Source organism: Lethenteron reissneri, chromosome 40 (assembly GCF_015708825.2).
Source record: "Lethenteron reissneri isolate LAM-NWPU_2019-01 chromosome 40, ASM1570882v1, whole genome shotgun sequence".
NCBI lineage: Eukaryota > Metazoa > Chordata > Hyperoartia > Petromyzontiformes > Petromyzontidae > Lethenteron > Lethenteron reissneri.
In genome coordinates this window covers 4,443,478-4,466,462 of record NC_083818.1, presented here as the reverse complement: position 1 = coordinate 4,466,462, position 22,985 = coordinate 4,443,478, and the positions used below count along the sequence as shown (strand labels likewise).

Sequence of the window (22,985 nt, the reverse complement as noted above, 5' to 3'; positions counted from 1 at the left end):
GTGAGTGGTGAGTGAGTGTGTGGTGAGTGAGAGGTGAGTGTGTCGGGGTGTGTGTAGTGAGGGTGTGGTGAGTGAGAGCTGAGTGAATCATGCTGTATAGCCTCACCAGGTGAATGACGAGCTGGAGATCAAGGCGTGCTACGCTGTATGTGTGGTGAGTGTGTGGTGAGTGTGTGGTGAGTGTGTGGTGAGTGTGTGGTGAGTGTGTGGTGAGTGAGCGGTGAGTGTGTGGTGAGTGAATCGTGCTGTGTATATCCTCGCTAGGTGGATGACGAGCTGGAGATCAAGGCGTACTACGCTGTGTGTGTGGTGAGTGTGTGGTGAGTGAGCGGTGAGTGTGTGGTGAGTGAGCGGTGAGTGTGTGGTGAGTGTGTGGTGAGTGAGCGGTGTGTGGTGAGTGAATTGTGCTGTGTATATCCTCGCTAGGTGGATGACGAGCTGGAGATCAAGGCGTACTACGCTGTGTGTGTGGTGAGTGAGCGGTGAGTGTGTGGTGAGTGTGTGGGGAGTGTGTGGGGAGTGAGCGGTGAGTGTGTGGTGAGTGAATTGTGCTGTGTATATCCTCGCTAGGTGGATAACGAGCTGGAGATCAAGGCGTACTATGCTGTGTGTGGTGAGTGAGTGGTGAGTGAGTGTGTGGTGAGTGTGTGATAAGTGTGTGGCGAGTGAGTGGTGAGTGAGCGGTGATTGAGTGTGTGGTGAGTGTGTGGTGAGTGAATCGTGTTGTGTATATCCTCGCTAGGTGGATGACGAGCTGGAGATCAAGGCTGCTACGCTGTGTGTGTGGTGAGTGTGTGGTGAGTGAGCGGTGAGTGTGTGGTGAGTGTGTGGTGAGTGTGTGGTGAGTGAGCAGTGAGTGTGTGGTGAGTGTAGTGAGTGTGTGGTGAGTGTGTGGTGAGTGTGTGGTGAGTGTGTGGTGAGTGAGCGGTGAGTGTGTGGTGAGTGAGTGTGTGGTGAGTGAGCGGTGAGTGTGCGGTGAGTGTGTGGTGAGTGTGTGGTGAGTGTGTGGTGAGTGAATTGTGCTGTGTATATCCTCGCTAGGTGGATGACGAGCTGGAGATCAAGGCGTACTATGCTGTGTGTGGTGAGTGAGTGGTGAGTGTGTGGCGAGTGAGTGGTGAGTGTGTGGTGAGTGTGTGGTGAGTGAATTGTGCTGTGTATATCCTCGCTAGGTGGATGACGAGCTGGAGATCAAGGCGTACTACGCTGGACACGTCCTGGGAGCCGCCATGTTTGAGATGCGTGTGGGGCCCGAGTCGGTCGTCTACACGGTGAGTGAGGTCGTCACGGCCGCGTCGGAAATTAAAAACTAACTTTTACAAAAATTATTTGACCAGATAAGGCCCCACTGAGATTTTTATAGCTCTTTTCAGAAGCGACCTGGCCACAAATGATAGCTCAACGAAGTGGGCGTATCATCGTGTGGAAATTTATGGCAGCCAAATACTGTAAACGCGTGCAAACCTTGGTTCAAGAACTGGGGTTTGGTGTCTTTTCTCTTAAGGAAGATTCCTAATGTCCATGCCATTGACGCTGACACAACGTCATTGAAAATCTAGTTTCAAAGTCTCAGACACGATTTACTAATGGCAATGTCAGGGACACTGTTAAATACCTCGCCTGGTATGCTGGAGATCTTGGATTTGATCCATACCCTGACACCTGTGTACAGTATTTGGGGTTTGCGTGTTCTCCCCGTGGTCACGTGGATTTTTCTCCGGGTCCTCCCGTTTTTCCCTCCACGTCTAGAATCAAGATGCGTTTAGAGTATTTGGCTGCTATACATTTCAACACGATGAGAAGCCACTTTGTTGAGCTATCGTTTGTGACTAAGTCACTTCTGAAAAAGGCTCTACATCTCAGTGGGCCTTACCTGGTAAAAATTTTATAAAGTTTAGTTTACTTTAGCAGTTCCAAGCTCCTGGGTTTGAGTCCTGGAGCTGGCTGTGTCTCAGCTGTGTCTTAGATTTCCTCGCTGAATAAAAGGCAGTAATATCATTATTAAAGCAGCCTTCTACACCCCCTGCAAAGAGAGTGTGTGTTTGGGGGGAGCAGTAATGTAGCGGTTAGCGCTACGCTGCGCTACGAACCCGGAAACCCGAGTTCGATTCCTGCTCACGGCTACCAACACCAGTGACGATTATCTGAACCGGTCCTGGGCCTCTCCTAGGTCGACTCAGCCTCAAACGAGTACCTGGTGCGTTGTGTAAACATCGTCACTGGGGAGACAAAGGCAGCCGGGCGTGGTGCTGGCCACTCACCCCCGCATGTGCCGTGCCGGCCTTCATAGGTGTTCGCTAACAGCACTTGACTCAAAAATTGTTAACCCTATATGGGGGATCGTTGTCTTTCTTTTTGTTTTGTGTGTGTTTGCAGGGAGACTATAATATGACTCCAGACCGGCATCTCGGGTACGACGGCGCACACTCTTGTTAAATTAGCTTAAGTCGATCGAAGTCCATGTGTAGCGGCGTGGAATCGTAAGATCTTGAATGGAGAGGGAGGGTTTGTGCAGTGTAGCGATTGGCACGGCTGCGCTACGAACCCCCGGCGACCCGAGTTCGATTCCCGCTCACGGCCACCAACACCGGCGACGACAACAACAACCGCTATTCGCCACTAAGTGGCGGTGACGTCACCACGGCGTTCGTGCCAGGCCAAGTGCACGTTAAAGCCACGTGAAGCGTCGACTCAGCAGGTGCCATGCGGTTGACTGGCCGAGATGATCTTCTTGGTTCTTTCGGTAAAGTCACGTAAAAAGGGAAGTAATAAAATAATGACTGGCCGATGCACCGCCTGTGACCCCCACTGTGCGAACAAAGACTGCGTCACGCGCGTTCAGATGCGCTGCTTCCGTGGCCGTCTGGAACGCTCTTCCTTTCTGATATTAGAAAGCCACTGGGGAGCTACGCAGCACCGCGGTGAAGTAACCGAACCGGTTCTGGGCCTCCCCTACGTCGACTCGGCCTTGAGGGTGTTACTTGGTGCGGTGAGAAAACATCGCGACTGGGGAGACAAAAGGGAGTTTGGCGTGGTGTTGGCCACCCGTCGCTTCGCGTACCGTTTCCAGGCTTCATGGGTGTGCTGCTCGCTGAAAGCGGTTGCCCCAACGGTCTGGTTAAGGTTATACGGGGGATCTTTGCCTTGTACACCCGAGTGTGCGTGCGTCTGTGCGTCGGTTTAACACGTAGGCTTCCGCGTCTGTGCGTGCGCGTGCATGTCTGTACGTGCGTGTCTGTACGTGCGTGTCTGTGCGTGCGTGTCTGTGCGTGCGCGTGCGTGTCTGTACGTGCGTGTCTGTACGTGCGTGTCTGTACGTGCGTGTCTGTACGTGCGTGTCTGTACGTGCGTGTCTGTACGTGCGTGTCTGTACGTGCGTGTGCGTGCGTGTCTGTGCGTGCGCGTGCGTGTCTGTACGTGCGTGTCTGTACGTGCGTATCTGTACGTGCGTGTCTGTACGTGCGTGTGCGTACGTGCGTGTCTGTACGTGCGTGTCTGTACGTGCGTGTGCGTACGTGCGTGTCTGTACGTGCGTGTCTGTACGTGCGTGTCTGTACGTGCGTGTCTGTACGTGCGTGTGCGTACGTGCGTGTCTGTACGTGCGTGTCTGTACGTGCGTGTCTGTACGTGCGTGTCTGTACGTGCGTGTCTGTACGTGCGTGTCTGTACGTGCGTGTCTGTACGTGCGTGTGCGTACGTGCGTGTCTGTACGTGCGTGTCTGTACGTGCGTGTCTGTACGTGCGTGTCTGTACGTGCGTGTGCGTGCGTGTCTGTGCGTGCGCGTGCGTGTCTGTACGTGCGTGTCTGTACGTGCGTATCTGTACGTGCGTGTCTGTACGTGCGTGTGCGTACGTGCGTGTCTGTACGTGCGTGTCTGTACGTGCGTGTGCGTACGTGCGTGTCTGTACGTGCGTGTCTGTACGTGCGTGTCTGTACGTGCGTGTCTGTACGTGCGTGTGCGTACGTGCGTGTCTGTACGTGCGTGTCTGTACGTGCGTGTCTGTACGTGCGTGTCTGTACGTGCGTGTCTGTACGTGCGTGTCTGTACGTGCGTGTCTGTACGTGCGTGTGCGTACGTGCGTGTCTGTACGTGCGTGTCTGTACGTGCGTGTCTGTACGTGCGTGTCTGTACGTGCGTGTCTGTACGTGTGTGTCTGTACGTGCGTGTGCAGCGCGGCGTGGATCGACCGCTGCCGCCCGGACCTGCTCATCAGTGAGTCGACGTACGCCACCACCATCCGCGACTCCAAGCGCTGCCGCGAGAGAGACTTCCTCAAGAAAGTGCACGACACCGTGGAGAAGGGCGGCAAGGTCTGTGCCACAGGCAGGGGCAACGGGGGAGGGAGTGAGGGGCAGGGGGTAGAGATGGGGGCAGGGGGTAGAGATAGGGGGCAGGGGGTAGAGATGGGGGCAGGGGGTAGAGATGGGGGCAGGGGGTAGAGATGGGGGCAGGGGGTAGAGATGGGGGCAGGGGGTAGAGACAGGGGGCAGGGGGTAGAGATGGGGGCAGGCAGTTCGATCTTTAACACTGTGGAACACGAGGGGGGAACGTGCTACCGCAGGGCCACGTCACCGCTATTTATTGCACACACACGCATGCACACACACACACGCACACACACACACGCACACACACACACGCACACACACACACACGCACACAAAGACAAAAATCCCCCGTGTAGCCTTAACAGACTGTTGGGGCAAGTGCTGTTAGTGAGCACCCATGAAGGCCGGCATGGTACACGAGGGGGTAGGTGGCCAACACCGTGCCCAGCTGCCTTTGTCTCCCAAGTCACGGTGTTTACACACCGCACCAGGTACTCATTTGAGGCTGAGTCAACCTAAGGGAGGCTCAGGACCGGTTCAGATAATCGTCACCGGTGTCGGCCGTGAGCGGGAATCGAACTCGGGGGCCGCCGGGTTCGTTGCGCAGCGCTTAACCACCCCACGCACAGACACGCACAGACACGCACAGACACGCACAGACCCGCACAGACACGCACAGACACGCACAGACACGCACAGACACGCACAGACACGCACAGACACGCACAGACACGCACAGACACGCACACACTCTGCCACGCTTGCTCGGCGTAGTTGTGACCACTCGGTGATTGGCTCGGGCGGCGCTCCTTAGCAGTTTGCTGTGTGTGCCCTCTGTGTGTGCCCTCCGTGTGTGCCCTCCGTGTGTGCCCTCCGTGTGTGCCCTCCGTGTGTGCCCTCCGTGTGTGCCCTGCGTGTGTGCCCTCCGTGTGTGCCCTCCGTGTGTGCCCTCCGTGTGTGCCCTCCGTGTGTGCCCTCCGTGTGTGCCCTGCGTGTGTGCCCTCCGTGTGTGCCCTCCGTGTGTGCCCTCCGTGTGTGCCCTCCGTGTGTGCCCTCCGTGTGTGCCCTCCGTGTGTGCCCTCCGTGTGTGTCCTGCGTGTGTGTCCTCCGTGTGTGTCCTCCGTGTGTGCCCTCCGTGTGTGCCCTCCGTGTGTGTCCTCCGTGTGTGTCCTCCGTGTGTGCCCTCCGTGTGTGCCCTCCGTGTGTGCCCTGCGTGTGTGCCCTCCGTGTGTGCCCTCCGTGTGTGTCCTCCGTGTGTGCCCTCCGTGTGTGCCCTCCGTGTGTGCCCTGCGTGTGTGCCCTCCGTGTGTGCCCTCCGTGTGTGCCCTCCGTGTGTGCCCTCCGTGTGTGTCCTCCGTGTGTGCCCTCCGTGTGTGTCCTCCGTGTGTGCCCTCCGTGTGTGCCCTGTGTGTGTGCCCTCCGTGTGTGTGCCCTCCGTGTGTGTGCCCTCCGTGTGTGCCCTCCGTGTGTGTGCCCTCCGTGTGTGCCCTGTGTGTGTGCCCTCCGTGTGTGTGCCCTCCATGTGTGTGCCCTCCGTGTGTGTCCTCCGTGTGTGCCCTCCGTGTGTGCCCTGTGTGTGTGCCCTCCGTGTGTGTGCCCTCCGTGTGTGTGCCCTCCGTGTGTGCCCTCCGTGTGTGCCCTCCGTGTGTGCCCTCCGTGTGTGCCCTCCGTGTGTGGCGGGGTAGGTGCTGATTCCGGTGTTTGCTCTCGGCAGAGCTCAGGAGCTGTGCATCCTGCTGGAGACGTTCTGGTGAGAGGCTCTGTTCGAACCGTGTCACACCATCGCAACATCATGCAATGACAACATGACACAATCACACCATCACACAATCACACCATCGCAACATCACGCAATCACAACATGACACAATCACACCATCGCAACATCACGCAATCACAACATGACATAATCACACCATCACACAATCACACCATCGCAACATCATTCAATGACAACATGACACAATCACAACATCACACAATCACCATTGCACCAATACAAGGTAACATCATCCTAACACACAGCGCATCGCACCGTAACACCAACACACAGCACATTGCACCAATACACAGGATGCTCCACACGCTTCAAGGCTTATGATTGGAGGTAGTGTGGTAAAACGAAAACGCATTGCTTTTGGATGAATATTTGAGCGCACTGTGAAACTCTGCGGGCTTAATGTTGTAGGGCTTATGAAGAGGAGGAACATACGTCAAATGGTTGAGTGAGCGCTTCGGTTAAAGGCGCTTTACATATCCAAGATATAATAGAATACAGGTAGTCTCCGGGTTTAGGAAGACCCGGCTTACGGAAATCCGACTTTACGGAAATGTTCCCATAGATCGTGTAGAAAAAAATGTTAGCGTTGGTTCCGTGAGCGCAAGTAGTGCGGCGCGGTGAGGCTGCGGATGAATACAGCGGAGCGAGGCGTAAGGCGGTTGCCTCCGCACGTTCCCCAATGAGTCGCGTCGTTACATTGTTACCCTGAGTCGACTCTACCCCGCCACACCGTCTCGTTTCCTTTCGTAGCATTACGTCATTGCTTGTGTCCTACGCTTCGTGGTATTCATTAACGATTGGACACGGTACAGTCTATGTTCCCTTAGTTGAATTATGGGTAGTGTTGCGGTATAAATGGGGAGCGTACGTACGGCGATACGATGCGGGTAGCGATGGAAAACGGACGACGGCGCGATGCGGCACCGAGAGAAAACGACAGGAGAGGCACAAGCTATTCCCCGATACGGGATTTTGTCGTTGATTTTGGGGGGAAATTGTTCAGTTTCCGACACACGAAAAACTCGGGTTACGGATATTTCTCGGGAACCTAACCCTTCCGTAAACCCGGGGGGGGACTGCCTGTAGGGTGACGAGTTATTAATATTCAATGCGCGAATGATGTTTATATTTGGGCTGTCGGACGGCGTATCGGATTAGTGTCACGCGCCGTGGAACAGCGCAACGGCAATGCAATTCATAATTAACATCTTATCGTCATTATCTAAAACAAATGTGCGACGTAGCTGATTTTGGTTAAGCATCCCAATGTTTTATAGGATTAGCTGAAAATTACTCAATTGGGATCGCACACACACACGCAGCGGCAGCGTCGTCATCTAGCGCGAACAATTGACAAGACCCTCCTGAAAGTGAGTCTTGAGGGTTTGCTGGGTAAAGAAGCTTAGTGGTTATAATCAGAATTCTTATTGTTAATAATAACAATTGTTATTTCTAGCACGGTTGGCTATGTAAGGTCTATGTGTAAGTCTCTGAGTCTCTACATGGAGTCTGTGGGTGTCTGTGAATCAATGGGTCTCTGTAAATCTGTGGTTTCTATGTGAATCTGTGGGTCTCTGTGTGAATCTGTGGGTCTCTATGTGAATCTATGGGTCTCTATGTGAGGAGTCTATTTAGTTCTCTGTGTAAATCTATGGGTCTCTCCGTGTGACTCTTTGGGTCTCTGCGCGAGTCATCCGTGAATGGCTCTGACCTCCCCCATCCCCCAACCGCACGGGCGCAGGGAGCGCATGAACCTCAAGGCGCCCATCTACTTCTCGACGGGCCTCACGGAGAAGGCAAACCACTACTACAAGCTCTTCATCACCTGGACCAACCAGAAGATCCGCAAGACCTTTGTGCAGCGCAACATGTTCGAGTTCAAGCACATCAAGGCCTTCGACCGCTCCTACGCCGACAACCCAGGCCCCATGGTGAGGGGCGAAGGGCGGAGGTGGGGGACCGCCAGGAAGTGGTTGAGGGTGCTGCGGTGGCTATGAGATGTTAACAACCTCGCCTGGTATGCTGGCGGACGTTGGTTCGATCCACACCCTGACGCCTGCTACTGTATACTTGGAGTTTGCGTGTCTCTCTCTCTCCCCGCGGAGATGTTGACTACCTCGCCTGGTACGCAGGAGGTCGTGGGTTCGATCCCGACCCTGACGCCTGCTGCTGTATATTTGGAGTTTGCATGTCTCTCTCTCTCTCCCCGCGGAGATGTTGACTACCTGGCCTGGTATGCAGGCAGTCGTGGGTTCGATCCCGACCCTGATGCCTGCTGCTGTATATTTGGAGTTTGCATGTCTCTCTCTCTCTCTCCCCGCGTAGATGTTGACTACCTCGCCTGGTATGCAGGCAGTTGTGGGTTCGATCCCGACCCTGATGCCTGCTGCTGTATATTTGGAGTTTGCATGTCTCTCTCTCTCCCCGCGGAGATGTTGACTACCTCGCTTGGTATACAGGAGGTCGTGGGTTCGATCCCGACCCTGACGCCTGCTGCTGTATATTTGGAGTTTGCGTGTCTCTCTCCCCGCGGAGATGTTGACTACCTCGCCTGGTATGCAGGCAGTCGTGGGTTCGATCCCGACCCTGACGCCTGCTGCTGTATATTTGGAGTTTGCATGTCTCTCTCTCCCCGCGGAGATGTTGACTACCTCGCCTGGTACGCAGGCAGTCGTGGGTTCGATCCCGACCCTGACGCCTGCTGCTGTATATTTGGAGTTTGCATGTCTCTCTCTCTCTCCGTGGAGATGTTGACTACCTCGCCTGGTACGCAGGCAGTTGTGGGTTCGATCCCGACCCTCACTCCTGCTGCTGTATATTTGGAGTTTGCGTGTCTCTCCCCGTGGTCGCGTGGATTTCTCTCTGGGTCCTCTGGTTTTTTCCCTCCACGTTTAGAATCAGCATCACGCGTTTTTAGAGTATTTGGCTGCTGCTATAAATGTCCACGTGATGATGAGAAGCCACTTCGTTGAGCTAACATTTGTGATTGCCATGTCGCTTCTGAAAAATATTTACATAGCTCGGTGGGCCTTACCGAGTAAAATAAAAATAGTTTAATTTAGTTTTAGCGGTTCTTCGGCGCGCTGCGGGTTTTTTCCACATGGGATCTCTCCGGCTCAGTTCCTGTCAACCCCTTATCAGTGCCCTACCTTCTCACAGACCAATTCAGACCTTATTGGTCGCCCCGTGCCCTTATACATCTCAACGTTTATCCTACAAAGTCCCATCACAAGGAGAGAAACACAAACAAATAGACAATAATTGTTGTTGTTGTTGCCCGTATTGAAACGGCTGTTCGCCGTATGGACCTGGAAACTAAACTCCCCTGTACAAGAATACGGGGTAAACCGTATTGGTTGTGACAGGTACGCAGTTTGAATCCGCGCTCGGGAGAGATGGCAGCGGTTCAGGGGGAGGTCTTCACCCAGCAGTGAATCGATCACGGCTGTCTGTAGCGATCGGCGATTGGTCGCCGTGCCTATCCACCGATGTCCACCCTCCACCTCCCCCCACCACCTCCCCCCCCCCCCCACCCCGTGTCGCAGGTTGTGTTCGCGACACCCGGCATGCTGCACGCGGGCCAGTCGCTGCACATCTTCAAGAAGTGGGCGGGCAGCGAGAAGAACATGGTGAGGGGGTGGCGGAGAGGTGCTGGAGCAGGAGGAGGGGCAGACCGCAGCCGCCGTCGTCATCGTCGTCATTATGGTCGTCATCGTCATCATCGTCGTCATCGTCATCTACATCGTCATCGTCGTCATCATCGTCGTCATCATCGTCGTCGCCGTACTTAGTGTCGGCATCACGGCTGTCGTCACTTACGATACGGTCATCATCGTCATCATCGTCATCATCGTCATCATCGTCATTATCGTCGCCAAAATCGTCCGCGTCACTGTCATCGTTGGCTTCGTCGTCGTTGTCACCACCACTATCACCACCACCGTCACCACCACCGTCACCACCACCGTCACCACCACCGTCACCACCACCATCACCACCACCGTCTTATTCATCGGCACCACCAGCCACCGTCATCGTCACCCAGCAGGACCAGAATCTTGATTGATCCTGGAGGAATCCGATGAGCTACACAGATCTTTTTCACAGGTGTCCAGTAGGGGCGGCTCAGAAAGTCACAAGAACAAACAGTACAAAGACACGACAGGAGTGGAAAGTATAGGAACGCTAAAGAAGTAAATAAAAATACATAAAGTATCTATAGAAGTACATCGATTCCTGCCGATTTTTCAACACTAAATGCAAGCTTGGGTAAGGCAGCAAAACAACAACAGTCTCACACCACACTAAGACAACAACAACAACACAGTCCCTCAATTACATTGCACGTAAAAATGTAACTTTCGGTACAAGGAAGGCAAGGATAATTTTCATTGCTACCAACCTTAATCGTCACCACCACAGTCACCATGATCACCGCCACAGTCATCAACTACCACCATCCTCGTCACCATCATTGTCGCTAATACCATTATCTCTTTCACCACCACCAAGAAAAAGATCCCCGTATAGCCTGAACTGGGGCAAGTGGCTGTTAGCGAGCACCTATGAAGGCCGGCACGGCACACGAGGGGGGTGGATGGCCAGCACCACGCCCGGCCGCCTTTGTCTTCCCAGTGGTGATGTTTACACATCGCACCAGGTACTCATTTGAGGCTGAGTCGACCTCGGGGAGGCCCAGGACCGGTTCAAATAATTGTCACTGGTGTTGGTCGTGAGCGGGAATCGAACTCGGGTCGCCAGGTTTGTAGCGCAGTGCGCCAACCGCTACACTACCACCAACCACCATCATTATCATCACCAACAGCACTATCACCACCGTCATCATCATTACCACCGCCACACCATCCTCATTGCCATCGTTATCACCACCACCCACTTAGCTTCGTCATCGTCGTCACCACCACCACCGTTACCACCACCGACACTACCGCGTACGCTTCGCGTGTGCTCGTGACCCCGTGACCCCGTGCCATCGCCACCCCCGTCTCGCCCAGGTGATCATGCCGGGCTACTGCGTGCAAGGAACCATCGGCCACAAGATCCTGAGCGGGCAGCGCAAGCTGGAGATCGAGGGCCGACAGACGGTGAGCGCTGACGGCCATCCCGAGTCACCGTAAACCGGATGCAGGCCTCCCCCATACCGCGACTCTCACGGGGGTTGTTCGACCAAAGTATGAACAAGACAAAGATCTCCCCGTATGAAGGTCTGAGATCTTTGCCCTGACCGTACTTCACCACGCTGGTCGGTGCGTGTTGTTGACGGGGCGAGGGGACATCAGGACCGGTTCTGTTACCGCTCGCCGCCGATGTTAGCCGTGGCTGGGAATGGGAGCCGGGCCGTCGGGTTTGCGGTGCAGTGAGCTAACCACTTTGCCACCGCTCTGCCCGAGGATGAAGGCACGTGGCTGCGTCAAGGGGAGCGGTGGCGCAGCGGTTAGCGCAGCGGCCTGAGTTTGATTCCCGCCCATGGCCAACACCAGTGACGATTATCAGAACCGGTCCTGGGCCTCCCCTCGGTCGACTCGGCCTCAAATGAGTACCTGGAAACAAAGGCGGCCGGCCGTGGTGCTGGCCACCCACCCCCTCGTGTGCCGTGCCGGCCTTCATCGGTGCTACTCGCTAATGGCAGTCTGTTGAAAGTCAGTCTGTCAAACGCTACAATGTGTAAATGTGACTATGCGTATGTGCTGTGTGTACTTGTGTTTGTCTGTGTGCTTTGCGTCTGTGTGTCCATGTGTGAGTGTGCTGTGCGTGTCCTGTGTGTGTGTGCTATTTGCATGTGTGCTGTGTCTGTGTCCGCGTGCGTGTGCTTTGTGTGCGTGCGTTCTTGTGCTGTGTGTCTGTGCGTGTGTGTGCTGTATGTGCATTCATGCTTGCGTGTGTCCGCTTTCATGTACTGTGTGTGCGTGAGTGTGTCTGTGTGTCCGTGTGTGTACGCTTCCGTGTGCTGTGCGTGCATGTGCGTGTGTCCGCATGTGTGTGCGTGCGCGTGTCCTTCTGCTGTGTGTTGTGTGTCCGCGTGAGTGTGATGTGTGTGAGTGTGCTGTGTGTGAGTGTGCTGTGTGTGCTGTGCGTGCATGTGTGCGTGCGTGTGTCCGTGTGTGTGTTGTGTGCGTGTCCTGCTGTTGTGTGTCCGCGTGAGTGTGCTGTGTGTGTGCTGTGCGTGTGCATGCGCGTGCGCGTGTCCTTCTGCTGTGTGTTGTGTGCCCGCGTGAGTGTACTGTGTGTGTGTGCGTGCATGTGCGCGTGTGTGTGTCCGCGTGTGTGTGCGTGCGCGTGTCCTTCTGCTGTGTGTTGTGTGCCCGCGTGAGTGTGCTGTGTGTGTGCGTGTGTCTCCGTGCGTGTGTCCGCGTGTGTGTGCGTGCGCGTGTGTCCTGCTGCTGTGTGTTGTGTGCCCGCGTGAATGTGCTGTGTGTGTGCGTGTGTCTCCGTGCGTGTGTGCGTGAGCAGCTGGAGATCAAGCTGCAGGTGGAGTACATGTCGTTCAGCGCGCACGCCGACGCCAAGGGCATCATGCAGCTGGTGCGCATGGCGGAGCCACGCAACGTTCTGCTGGTGCACGGGGAGGCCAAGAAGATGGAGTTCCTCAAGCAGAAGATCGAGATGGAGTTTGGTGCGCGCACGCACGCACGCTCGTGTGTGTGTGTGGCTTCGTCTTTGGAATAGTGGGGAGCGGTGGTGCAGCGGTTAGGGCGCAGCGCTATAAACCCAGCGGCCCCGAGTTCCATTCCCGCTCGCGGTCAACACCAGTGACCGATTATATTATCTTAATGGGTCATGGGCCTCCCCTAGGTCGACTCAGCCTCAAATGAGTACCTGGTGCGGTGCGTTAAACATCCCCACTAGGGAGACAAAGGCGGCCGGGCGTGGTGCTGACCACCCACCCCCTTGTGTCCTGTGTCCGCCTTCATAGGCGCATGTGTACATATGAGTGTTTGCGTACACGTCCGTGTACGTGTGTATGTGTATGCGTGTGTGTGTGTACGCGTGTGTGTGTGCACATTTTTTTTGCACATGGCCTGGCACAAGCGTCGTGGTGACGTGGCGAATGGCGGTTGTTGTTGTTGTGTGTGTACACGTGTGTGTACGCAAAAACAACCCCCTACCTCGTGGTGCCGGACGGCAACGTTGTGGGCAGTGCCGTGGGAGGAGGGCCTTTCCCTTCATGGCGTTTGTAACCACCACAGCGGCCAAATGGGGGCTCTGGACGGGTACAAGCGGCTGGTAACCCCTCCACCTTCAATGAATTACCACAAAAAAATGTATTAACCTTGTGCCGGAGGCCCCGGGGGGACAGGCATCTATGACCTCTCCTGGCCAAGCCGCAGGAGACTGAATCCTTACCCTCGGGGCTCCTCTAGAAACAACAAAAGCCACTACAGATGGCCACGTGGAATGTTCGAACGCTCACTGCGGAGAAAAGGCTGCCACTCCTCTGTCGGGAGCTGGACCGGTACTGCCTGGATCTCTGGTATTCAGGAGATCCGGTGGACCGGCTCTGGCTCCTGCCACCTTGAGGGGTGGACAGTCCACTACTCGGGGCAGGAGACTGCCAAACAACAGGGTGTGGCTCTTCTTCTGAACAAAATAATGAAGGGGGCGTGGGAGCGTGGCGGTGAGGTGTGGGAAGCTGTAAGCCCCAGGCTACTTTGGGCTCGCCTTCCCATCAACCAAAGGTGAGGAGTGGTGGTCGTGGTTACTTATGCCCCCACCAAAGACGAACATACGTGGAGGGATGCAGGCAAAGCAGATGAGTCCGATGCCTTTTTAAATCCTTTATATTAAGTTCACTTGCTTGCTTGCTTTGCGCGCTTACGACCGTGCAAATCTTTCGGTCGTTTTTTAACCCACTTCCCGTGATCCAATCGAGCTGACATTTTGCACACAGACTCGTCGTGCGTGACAATTTATTTTCGTGAAAAATGTTTTCCAAAATTTTCCACTTTTTGGGAAAATTTTTTTTCATATTTAATTTAAAATACCAATGTGATAAAAATGAAACTCTTACTCAAGAAAACAGAAATGAATAATAAAATAAAACCGATGCCACGCATATAAAAGATTTATAGTGAAAAACTTTGTTTTTACGGGTTAATTTTTATGATCTTCTGTTACAGGTGCTGGCTAAAGTAGCTCCTCGGGATAGAGTCATCTTGTTGGGTGACTTCAACGCCCGAGTTGGTCATGATGCTAGCACCTGTATGTACGTACGCGTGCGTGCGTAGGGATCTCGTGCTTCATGCCGGCCAACGGGGAGACGTGCTCCCTGCCCACGGCGCCCAGCATCCCCGTCGACATCTCGCTCGGCCTGCTCAAGCGCGACGCCTCGCTCGGTAACCACAGAGGGGGAGCCCCTTCACCGATTCAGAACCCCGGCACGAACCACGGCCCCCGCGCCCCATCGGTGACCTTCACCGATTCAGAACCCCGGCACTAACCACGGCCCCCGTACCCCATTGCTATCCTTCATCGACTCGGAACACTAAGCTTAACCCTATCGCTACCCATAGCACTAGCACTAACCCCAACCCATCGCTCGCACGAGCGTAAATACCTAATCCATTGCTGGTTCTGTGGCCCTAACTGCAACCAATCCCTAGCACAAGACTTAACCTTAGCAGTGATTCCAATACTAACCCCAACCCAGGCCCCAGTCGCCTAATCCTTCATCACTTGTGTAGCCCCTGACGCGACACCCAAACTCTCGTGCTAACCCGTAACTGTAATCCGTAGCCCCTAACTCGCGACCCATTAACCCTGACAACCTTCCCATAACTTCAGCTCCGGCTCTATCCCTCTCGTGAACATTACCCCCTGTGTGAGTCTGTGGGTTCTATGTGTGGGTCCATCGCCTTGTGGCGTGTGTGTGTGGGTGCCGTGTGTGTGTGGGTGCGTGTGTGTGTGTGTGCGTGTGTGTGTGGTTGTGTCAGTGTGTGTGCGTGTGTGTGTGGGTGCCGTGTGTGTGTGGGTGCCGTGTGTGTGTGGGTGCCGTGTGTGTGTGGGTGCCGTGTGTGTGTGGGTGCGTGTGTGTGTGTGTGTGTGCGTGTGTGTGCGGTTGTGTCAGTCGTCGGTTGGAAACATTTAGGCTGGCCTGCCTACGATCCATCCTGGGTTTAACCAGGCTGGATTGTGTGAGGAGCTCACAAATCCTTGAAAGATCTGGGCAAAGTCCCATCGGTGAGCTCCTCCGGCAGGCAAGGCTGCGTTGGCTGGGTCATGTAGCCCACATGCCCAGCTACCGCATGCCTAAACAGCTTTTGTTCGGCCGGATCGAGGGGGCTAAACGGGCGCGGCACGGGCTAGAGAAGAGATGGAGTGATGTGGTACAGGAGGACGTGGAGCTGAGTGGACTTGCCGATTACTGGTATCAGCGGTGTCAAGTTCGGCCTCTGTGGAGGAGGCTCGTGAAGGACGCTACTGGGCAGTTGGAGGCAGTCGCCCTCCAACAACAACGGAGGGCGGAGGAGCGACGCTCACAACAACGAGCGGAGCGCCGGGTGGCTAAAGCACAGCGAGTTGGTACAGTAGGGGGCACAGGTGGTGCATCAGTCAGTCATCTCGGTCAGTCGACCCGTGGCACCTGCTGGGTCTGCCCCGTGACCTCCTGCCAGCGGGCGTTCGACACTTCACGTGGCCTCAAGGTGCACTTGGCCTGGCACAAGCGTCGTGGTGACGTCACCGCCACTTAGTGGCGAATCGCGGTTGTTGTTGTTGTGTGTGCGTGTCTGTGTGTGGTTGCGTGTGTGTGTGGGTGCGTGTGTGTGGGGAGCGGTAGTGTGGCGGTTAGCGCACTGCGCTACGAACCCGGCGGCCCAAGTTCGATTTCCGCTCACGGCCAACACCGGTGACGATTATCTGAACCGGTCCTGGGCCTCCCCTAGGTCGACTCAGACTCAAATGAGTACCTGGTGCTGTGCGTACACATCGTCATTGGGGAGACAACACTTGCCCCATCAGTCTGTTAAGGCTATACGGGGGATCTTTGTCTTTGTGTGCATGGGTGCATCAGGGACACCGCCGGACCCCAAGAGGCCGCGCACGATGCACGGTGCCCTCGTCATGAAGGACGGCGTGAGCCCCACACCCAGCGTCACACACATGCACACACACACACAGCCACACACACACAGACACACACACACGCACACACACACACGGCCACCACACACACAGCCACCACACACACACAGCCACCACACACACACACACGCACCCACACACACACACATGCACGACCACCACACACACGCACGACCACCACACACACGCACACACGCACACACACAGCCACACACACACAGCCACACACACACAGCCACACACACACGCACACACACACACGGCCACCACACACACAGCCACCACACACACACAGCCACCACACACACACACGCACCCACACACACACACATGCACGACCACCACACACACGCACGACCACCACACACACGCACACACGCACACACACAGCCACACACACACAGCCACACACACACAGCCACACACACACGCACACACACCCACCGCCACCACACACACAGCCACCACACACACACAGCCACCACACACACACACGCACCCACACACACACACATGCACGACCACCACACACACGCACGACCACCACACACACGCACACACGCACACACACAGCCACCACACACACACAGCCACACACACACGCACACACAGCCACACACACACACACACGCACGACCACCACACACACGCACCCACACACACACACACGCACCCACACACACAGCCACCACACGCACACACACGCACAGCCACCACATACACACACAGCCACACACACACACACACAGCCACCACACACACACACACAGCCACCACACACACACACGCACGACCACCACACACACGCACCCACACACACAGCCACCACACACACCGCACACACACGCACACAGCCACCACACACACACACACAAAGACCCCCCGTATAGCCTGAACAGACTGTAGGGGCAAGTGCTGTTAGCGAGCACCTATGAAGGCCGGAACGGTACACGAGGGGGTGGGTGGCCAGCACCACGCCCGACCGCCTTTGTCTCCCTAGTGGCGATGTTTACACACCGCACCAGGTACTCATTTAAGGCTGAGTCGACCTAGGGGAGGCCCAGGACCGGTTCAGATAATCGTCACTGGTGTTAGCCGTGAGCGGGAATCGAACCCGGGTCGCCAGGTTCATAGCGCAGCGCGCTAACCGCTACACTACCGCTCCCCACTGCACACACACACACCCACACACACACACACGCACGACCACCACACACACGCACCCACACACAGCCACCACACACACCACACACACACACCCACCACACACGCACCGCCGTGGGAAGCGTTGGTGCAGCGGTTAGCGCTACGCTGCGCTACAAACCCCGCAACCCATGTCCGATTCCCGCTCACGGCCATCACGAGTGACGAATATCTGAACCGTTCCTGGGTCTCCCCTCGGTCTACTCGGCATCAAATGAGTACCTGGTGCGGTGTGTAAACATCGCCACTGGGGGAGACAAAGGCAGTCGCGCGTGGTGCTGGTCACCCACTCCCTCGTGCGCCGTGCCGGCCTTCATAGGTGCTGCTCGCTAACAGCACTTTCCCCAACAGTTTGTTAAGGCTATATGGGGAATCTTAAAACCTTAATAGGTGCTCGCTAACAGCACTTGCCCCAGCGGTCTGTGTGAGCTACCACACCCACGTACCTCGAGTCATGCTCGCAGCAGCGGCTTTTGGCTAACCATCGAAACCAAAGACGGTCACCACATCGCGCGCTTTCAGACGCGGTTTTGTGGCCCGCCTAGAAGGCTCTTATGATTATTAGGAAGCTACTGTGAGCTGAGCACTTTTTAAATCATCGAGATTGACAACTAATTTCTTTAGAACTGTTTTTTGCGCTTAGTTTGCTGTTATTCCCCCCGCACGTCCGATTAGAACAGTTGACTACGTACGGTGCGAAAGAAGTTCAACACACGAACATATTAACTTAACAACTATTTTTATGCTACCAGGGAAGGCCCACTCAGCTTTATAGCTCTTTTTAAGAAGCGACCTGGCAACAAATGATAGCTCAACAAAGTAGCTCATGGCGTGGAAATTTACAGCAGCCGAATACTCTAAACGCGCGATGTTGATTCTTAATGTGGAGGGAAGAACCGGATTGAACCCGGAAAAAAATCCACGCGACCACAGGGAGAGAGAGACACACAAACTCCAAACATACAGCAGCAGGCGTCGGGGTCGGGATCGAACCCACGACCTCCTGTATACCAGGCGAGGTAGTTAACATCTCCTAGCCACCGTGATGATTATGAGAGAGAGAGAGAGACACGCAGACTCCAAACATACAGCAACAGGCTTCGGGGTCGGGATCGAACTCACGACCTTCTGTATACCAGGCGGGGTAGTTAACATCTCCACGGGGAGAGAGAGACACCACAAACAGCAGGCATCAGGGTCGGGATCAAACCCACGACCTCCTGTGCACCAGGCGAGGTAGTTAACATCTCCTAGCCACCGTGATGATGATGAGAGAGAGAGACACGCAAACTCCAAATATACAACAGCAGGCATCAAGGTCGGGATCAAACCCACGACCTCCTGTTGTACCAGGCGAGGGAGTCAACATCTTGCCACGGCGACACCCTTGCCCCAGCAGTCTGTGTGGGCTACACAGAGATGGAGGTGGTGGTGGTGGTGGTGGGGGGAAGGGAAATCTTTGTGTTTGTCGTCGTCGTCGTGGTGGTGGTCTCCGCAGACGCTGCGACTGCTGGCGCCCGAGCAGGCGATGCGGGAGCTGGGGCTGAGCGAGCACGTGCTGCGCTTCACCTCCACGCTGCCGCCGCTGCTGCACGACGCGGGCGGCGCCAGCGAGGCGGACACCATGCAGCGTCTCTACGGACACCTCAAGGGGTGAGGCCAGCGAGCCACCGGCCGTCCAACAACCCCCACCACCACCACGGCCAGGAAAGATTTTCAGAGAGTCTCAAGACTCGCTTTCAGGAGGGTCCTGCCAAATGTTTTTTGTATCGGCATTCGGGGGGGTTGGGCTGGCGATGCCGCTGCAGTTTGTGATCCCGTGACCCCTGTGCATTGTGGGTGTGCCTCGTGCGTGGCGCAGTGGTTAGCGCGCCTCGCTACGAATGTGCCAATTCGAGTTCGATTCCCGCTCACGATTATCTGAACTGGTCTTGGGCCGCACCTCCGTCGACTCGGTGTGTAAACATCGCCACTGGGGAGACAAAGGCGGCCGGGCGTGGTGCTGGCCACCCACCCCCTCGTGCGCCGTGCCGGCCTTCATAGGTGCTCGCTAGCAGCACTTGCCCCAACAGTCTGTTAAGGCTACACGGGGGATCTTTGTCTCAAACCTCCACTCTACCTCCCCCGCCCCTCGTTGCCGTGCCGACGCAGCGTCCTGAAGGAGCACGCGGTGCAGCAGCTGGCGGACGGCTCTGTCATGGTCGAGTCGGTCCTCATCAAGAGCAGCGGCGTGCAGGACGAGGCGGGGGCTCGCAGCACGCTCGTGTCCTGGTCCTATCAGGTGCGCCGCACGCACCGACCCACGAACCCACCCGCGCACCCACCCACCCACGCACCCACCCACGCACCCACGCACCCACCTACCCACGCACCCACCTACCCACGCACCCACCTACCCACGCATCCACCCACGCACCTACCCACGCACCCACCCATGCACCCACCCACGCACCCACCCACGCACCCACCCACCCACGCACCCACCCACCCACGCACCCATGCACCCACGTGCCGCAGTGCATGCCCGCCCGCCCGCCAGAGTCACGCGCATTCATCGGTGCGTCCGAGCGAGTGCGTGTGGGTCATGATATTGTAGGCCATGATGAAGGATTGTTGCCTGAAACTTAAGTCAATCGGATTTCCTTTTGTCAAATGGTGGATGTTGTCGAGTTGTTGTGGTTGTGCACCACAACCACGCGCTCTGCGCTACAAACCCGGCGACCCAAATTTGATTCCCGCTCACGGCCACAGACACCAGTGACGATTATCTGAACTGGGCCTGAGCCTGGGCCTCCCCTAGGTCAACCTGGTGCGGTGTGTAAACATCGCCGCTGGGGAGACAAAGACGGCCAGACGTGGTGCTGCCCACCCACACCCCCCCTTGTGTGCCTTGCCGGCTCGCCAACATAGGTGCTCGCTAACAGCAAGAGCTCCAACAGTCTAAGACTCTGTGGGGGGTCTTTGTCTTCGTTGCGATCCGTGTGTGCAGGATGAAGACTTGGGAAGCTATCTCATGACTCTTCTGAAGAAGGGGCTGCCTCCGAGCATCGGAATGTAACGCGAACGGTCCCAGCAGCAGCAGCAGCAACGGCGATAAGACTCGTTCGAAAAAAGTTGAGAGGCGGCGAAAAAACCTTGTCCCTCGGTGTGAACCTCCGAGGTGCGTGGCCGCACGCCTGCGACCCATCGCCGTGGAAGCAAGGGGTTGGCGGCTCGCAGGAAGATTTTCGGAGGTCCGCAAACGTGCAGGGGCTGCGACCAAGAAGAGGCGGTAGCAGCAGCAGCAGCAAGTGGAGTCGTGAACGCGTGCTCGTACGCGGTTTGCTTCCACGTGGAAAACATTTCCTAAACGGAGGTTGTGCACCGTCTTTCCAACCCGCGTTTGTTCTCGCGTTTAATTTAGTAGTGACGTTACTCCCGGCACCGTGACATCGCATCCTATTTTAATGTCGTCACAGACGATGTTATTTGCCTTGGCCGAAAAGGCTCTTTTTTTTTATCGGCGATTTTTCCATGAGGCAAGTCCCCTCGTAGCGACACAAATTTATACCAAAAATGTCACTGTGATCATCTTCGAGAAGCATCGCGACCCCGCGGTTACGCGCAATGCATTCACGCTTTCAACCTCGTGGGAGACTGAAAAAATGAGCCCACAAGACTCTTCAGAGGCTTTGCGGGATAAACGACGTGGCTCATTTTGAAAGGCTAAATGCCAAAACTAAACCAGTGCCATCTCTCACCGCTCCATCATTCCAGTTTGACAAAGTGTTCCCTGTTCCGCACGTGAGCGTTTCGCGCACCGCGTGGCATTTGTTGTGTTGGGAGTTTCCCTGCAAAACGTGGTTGTGAAATCGGACGCGTGCCGCTGGACGATGTGAAATGTCGCCACGCACAACTCGTGAGCAGAAAAAGGCATCTAAAAAATTAACCCGTAAAAACAAAGTTTTTCACTATAAATCCTTTATATGCGTGGCGGCTAGAGTCCTCTCGTCCTCTGGCTTGAGATGGCTGCCACCTATGGGTCAGATGATTGTCTGCCAGTATTAAACAATTGGTAATTAAATATTTAATTTGTTTTCCCTAAACAGTGTAAAATTTTGGAATTTTTTTTCACGAACATTGTCTCGCACAACAAGTCTGTGTGCAAAATGTCAGCTCGATTGGATCACGGGAAGTGGGTTAAAAAACGACCGAAAGATTTGCACGGTCCTAAGCAAGCAAGCAAACTTAATATAAAGGATTTAAAAATGCCGCTGCCATCTGTACTGACCTTGGGGTGAAAAACTGTGCCTAGATGTGTTGATGTTTTATCAACCCATCGCGAGGGGAGTGAATCTCCCTCTGCGGAGTGCCACTCGCATCTCTGCGAGACGTTAAATACTTCGCCTGGTAGACAAGAGGTGGGTTTGATCTCGACCCCTTTGTATTTGGAGTTTGCGTGTTCTCCCCGTGGTCGCGTTGATTTCTCTCCGTGTCCTCCGGTTTTTACCTCCACATTTAGACTCGACGTGAGTTTGAGTTTTTGGCTGCGATAAATGTCCACGTGATAAGCCACTTCGTTGAGTGGTCATTTGTGCCCAGGTCGCTTCTGAAAATGAGCTACATAGCTCTGCGAGGCCTTACCTAGTAAAATAATAAAAATATATATAGTTTGCCTGTGTGGCTGGCACTGGAGCCCTGCGTGTGATCGACTTCCCCAGTGTTCAGGAGCTGTTGCCCCATTCGAACTTTCGAGACAGGTCCGCCCCGTGGGGGGTTTTAGTTGTGGCTCGCCACGGAAGACCCAGAGAACAAACATTAACACAAGACCACGGGGTCGGCAAGCCTGCGGGATCTTTAAAATGACCCTCTCACACTCACGTTTCATTGGCGGCTCAACATTTTTACCAAATAAAAAATGGCTCATTATTTGCAGGACCCCTACCAGAAATATGAAAAGGGCTCGTAGACTCAAGACGACCGTAGGACCTCAGACATTGCCACACAGCAATTCTTAGAGGCACAGACTTGTATAGGACCCATAGACTTGCATAGAACCCATTCACATCGGGACCCATAGACCTACACAGGACCCTTACACAAGACCCATATATTAACACATTCCTGCGGAGGGAGCTGGTAGGAACGTTGGGTTGCTTGGTCAATGGCCAGGGTCAACGGCGGCGTGGTGCATTCCGCAAATATGCCTGACTGTAAGGGCGGGCACAAGCCGGCGTGAGTAGGTTAAACGTTGAGTTTTATAACGGCACCACGGGGTGACCAGCCCCTCCCCACCCAGCCCACCCCATTTTTGGATAGACGGATGGACACAATAATCCCGTGGGCTGGTGGAACCAGGTGGTTCCTACCAGTAATAAGACTCATTGATTCACACAAGGCCTATCAACGGAGCACGGGACCCCCAGTACGTGCAGAGCTAACTTTGTCTTCGAGACCCACACACTTGCATGACGCAGCCACTACCAGAAAACCCCTATTCCAGACTTGGAACAGGTCTGCTTGGCTTACACTGGGGCTGTATCTACTCACACACAACTCACAGAACCCACGGGCTAAGATGCAACCCACAGA

At 55.3% G+C, this 22,985-nt stretch overlaps 1 protein-coding gene across 1 annotated transcript in view; it reads left to right on the top strand.

Moving 5' to 3' along the window:
• INTS11 (integrator complex subunit 11) overlaps positions 1–22,961 on the top strand; it is a 28,607-nt gene extending 5,646 nt beyond the window's left edge. Inside the window, exons 5-17 of the mRNA XM_061568060.1 lie at positions 1,173–1,271; positions 2,377–2,411; positions 4,174–4,312; positions 6,016–6,080; positions 7,852–8,041; positions 9,656–9,739; positions 11,126–11,215; positions 12,582–12,744; positions 14,357–14,464; positions 16,141–16,202; positions 18,913–19,067; positions 19,566–19,695; positions 20,404–22,961. Of these exons, the coding sequence (XP_061424044.1) occupies positions 1,173–1,271; positions 2,377–2,411; positions 4,174–4,312; positions 6,016–6,080; positions 7,852–8,041; positions 9,656–9,739; positions 11,126–11,215; positions 12,582–12,744; positions 14,357–14,464; positions 16,141–16,202; positions 18,913–19,067; positions 19,566–19,695; positions 20,404–20,472 (1,389 nt within the window). The 3' untranslated portion in view covers positions 20,473–22,961. The remainder of the gene's footprint in view (positions 1–1,172; positions 1,272–2,376; positions 2,412–4,173; positions 4,313–6,015; positions 6,081–7,851; positions 8,042–9,655; positions 9,740–11,125; positions 11,216–12,581; positions 12,745–14,356; positions 14,465–16,140; positions 16,203–18,912; positions 19,068–19,565; positions 19,696–20,403) is intronic.
• The last annotated feature ends 24 nt before the right edge of the window (positions 22,962–22,985 follow it).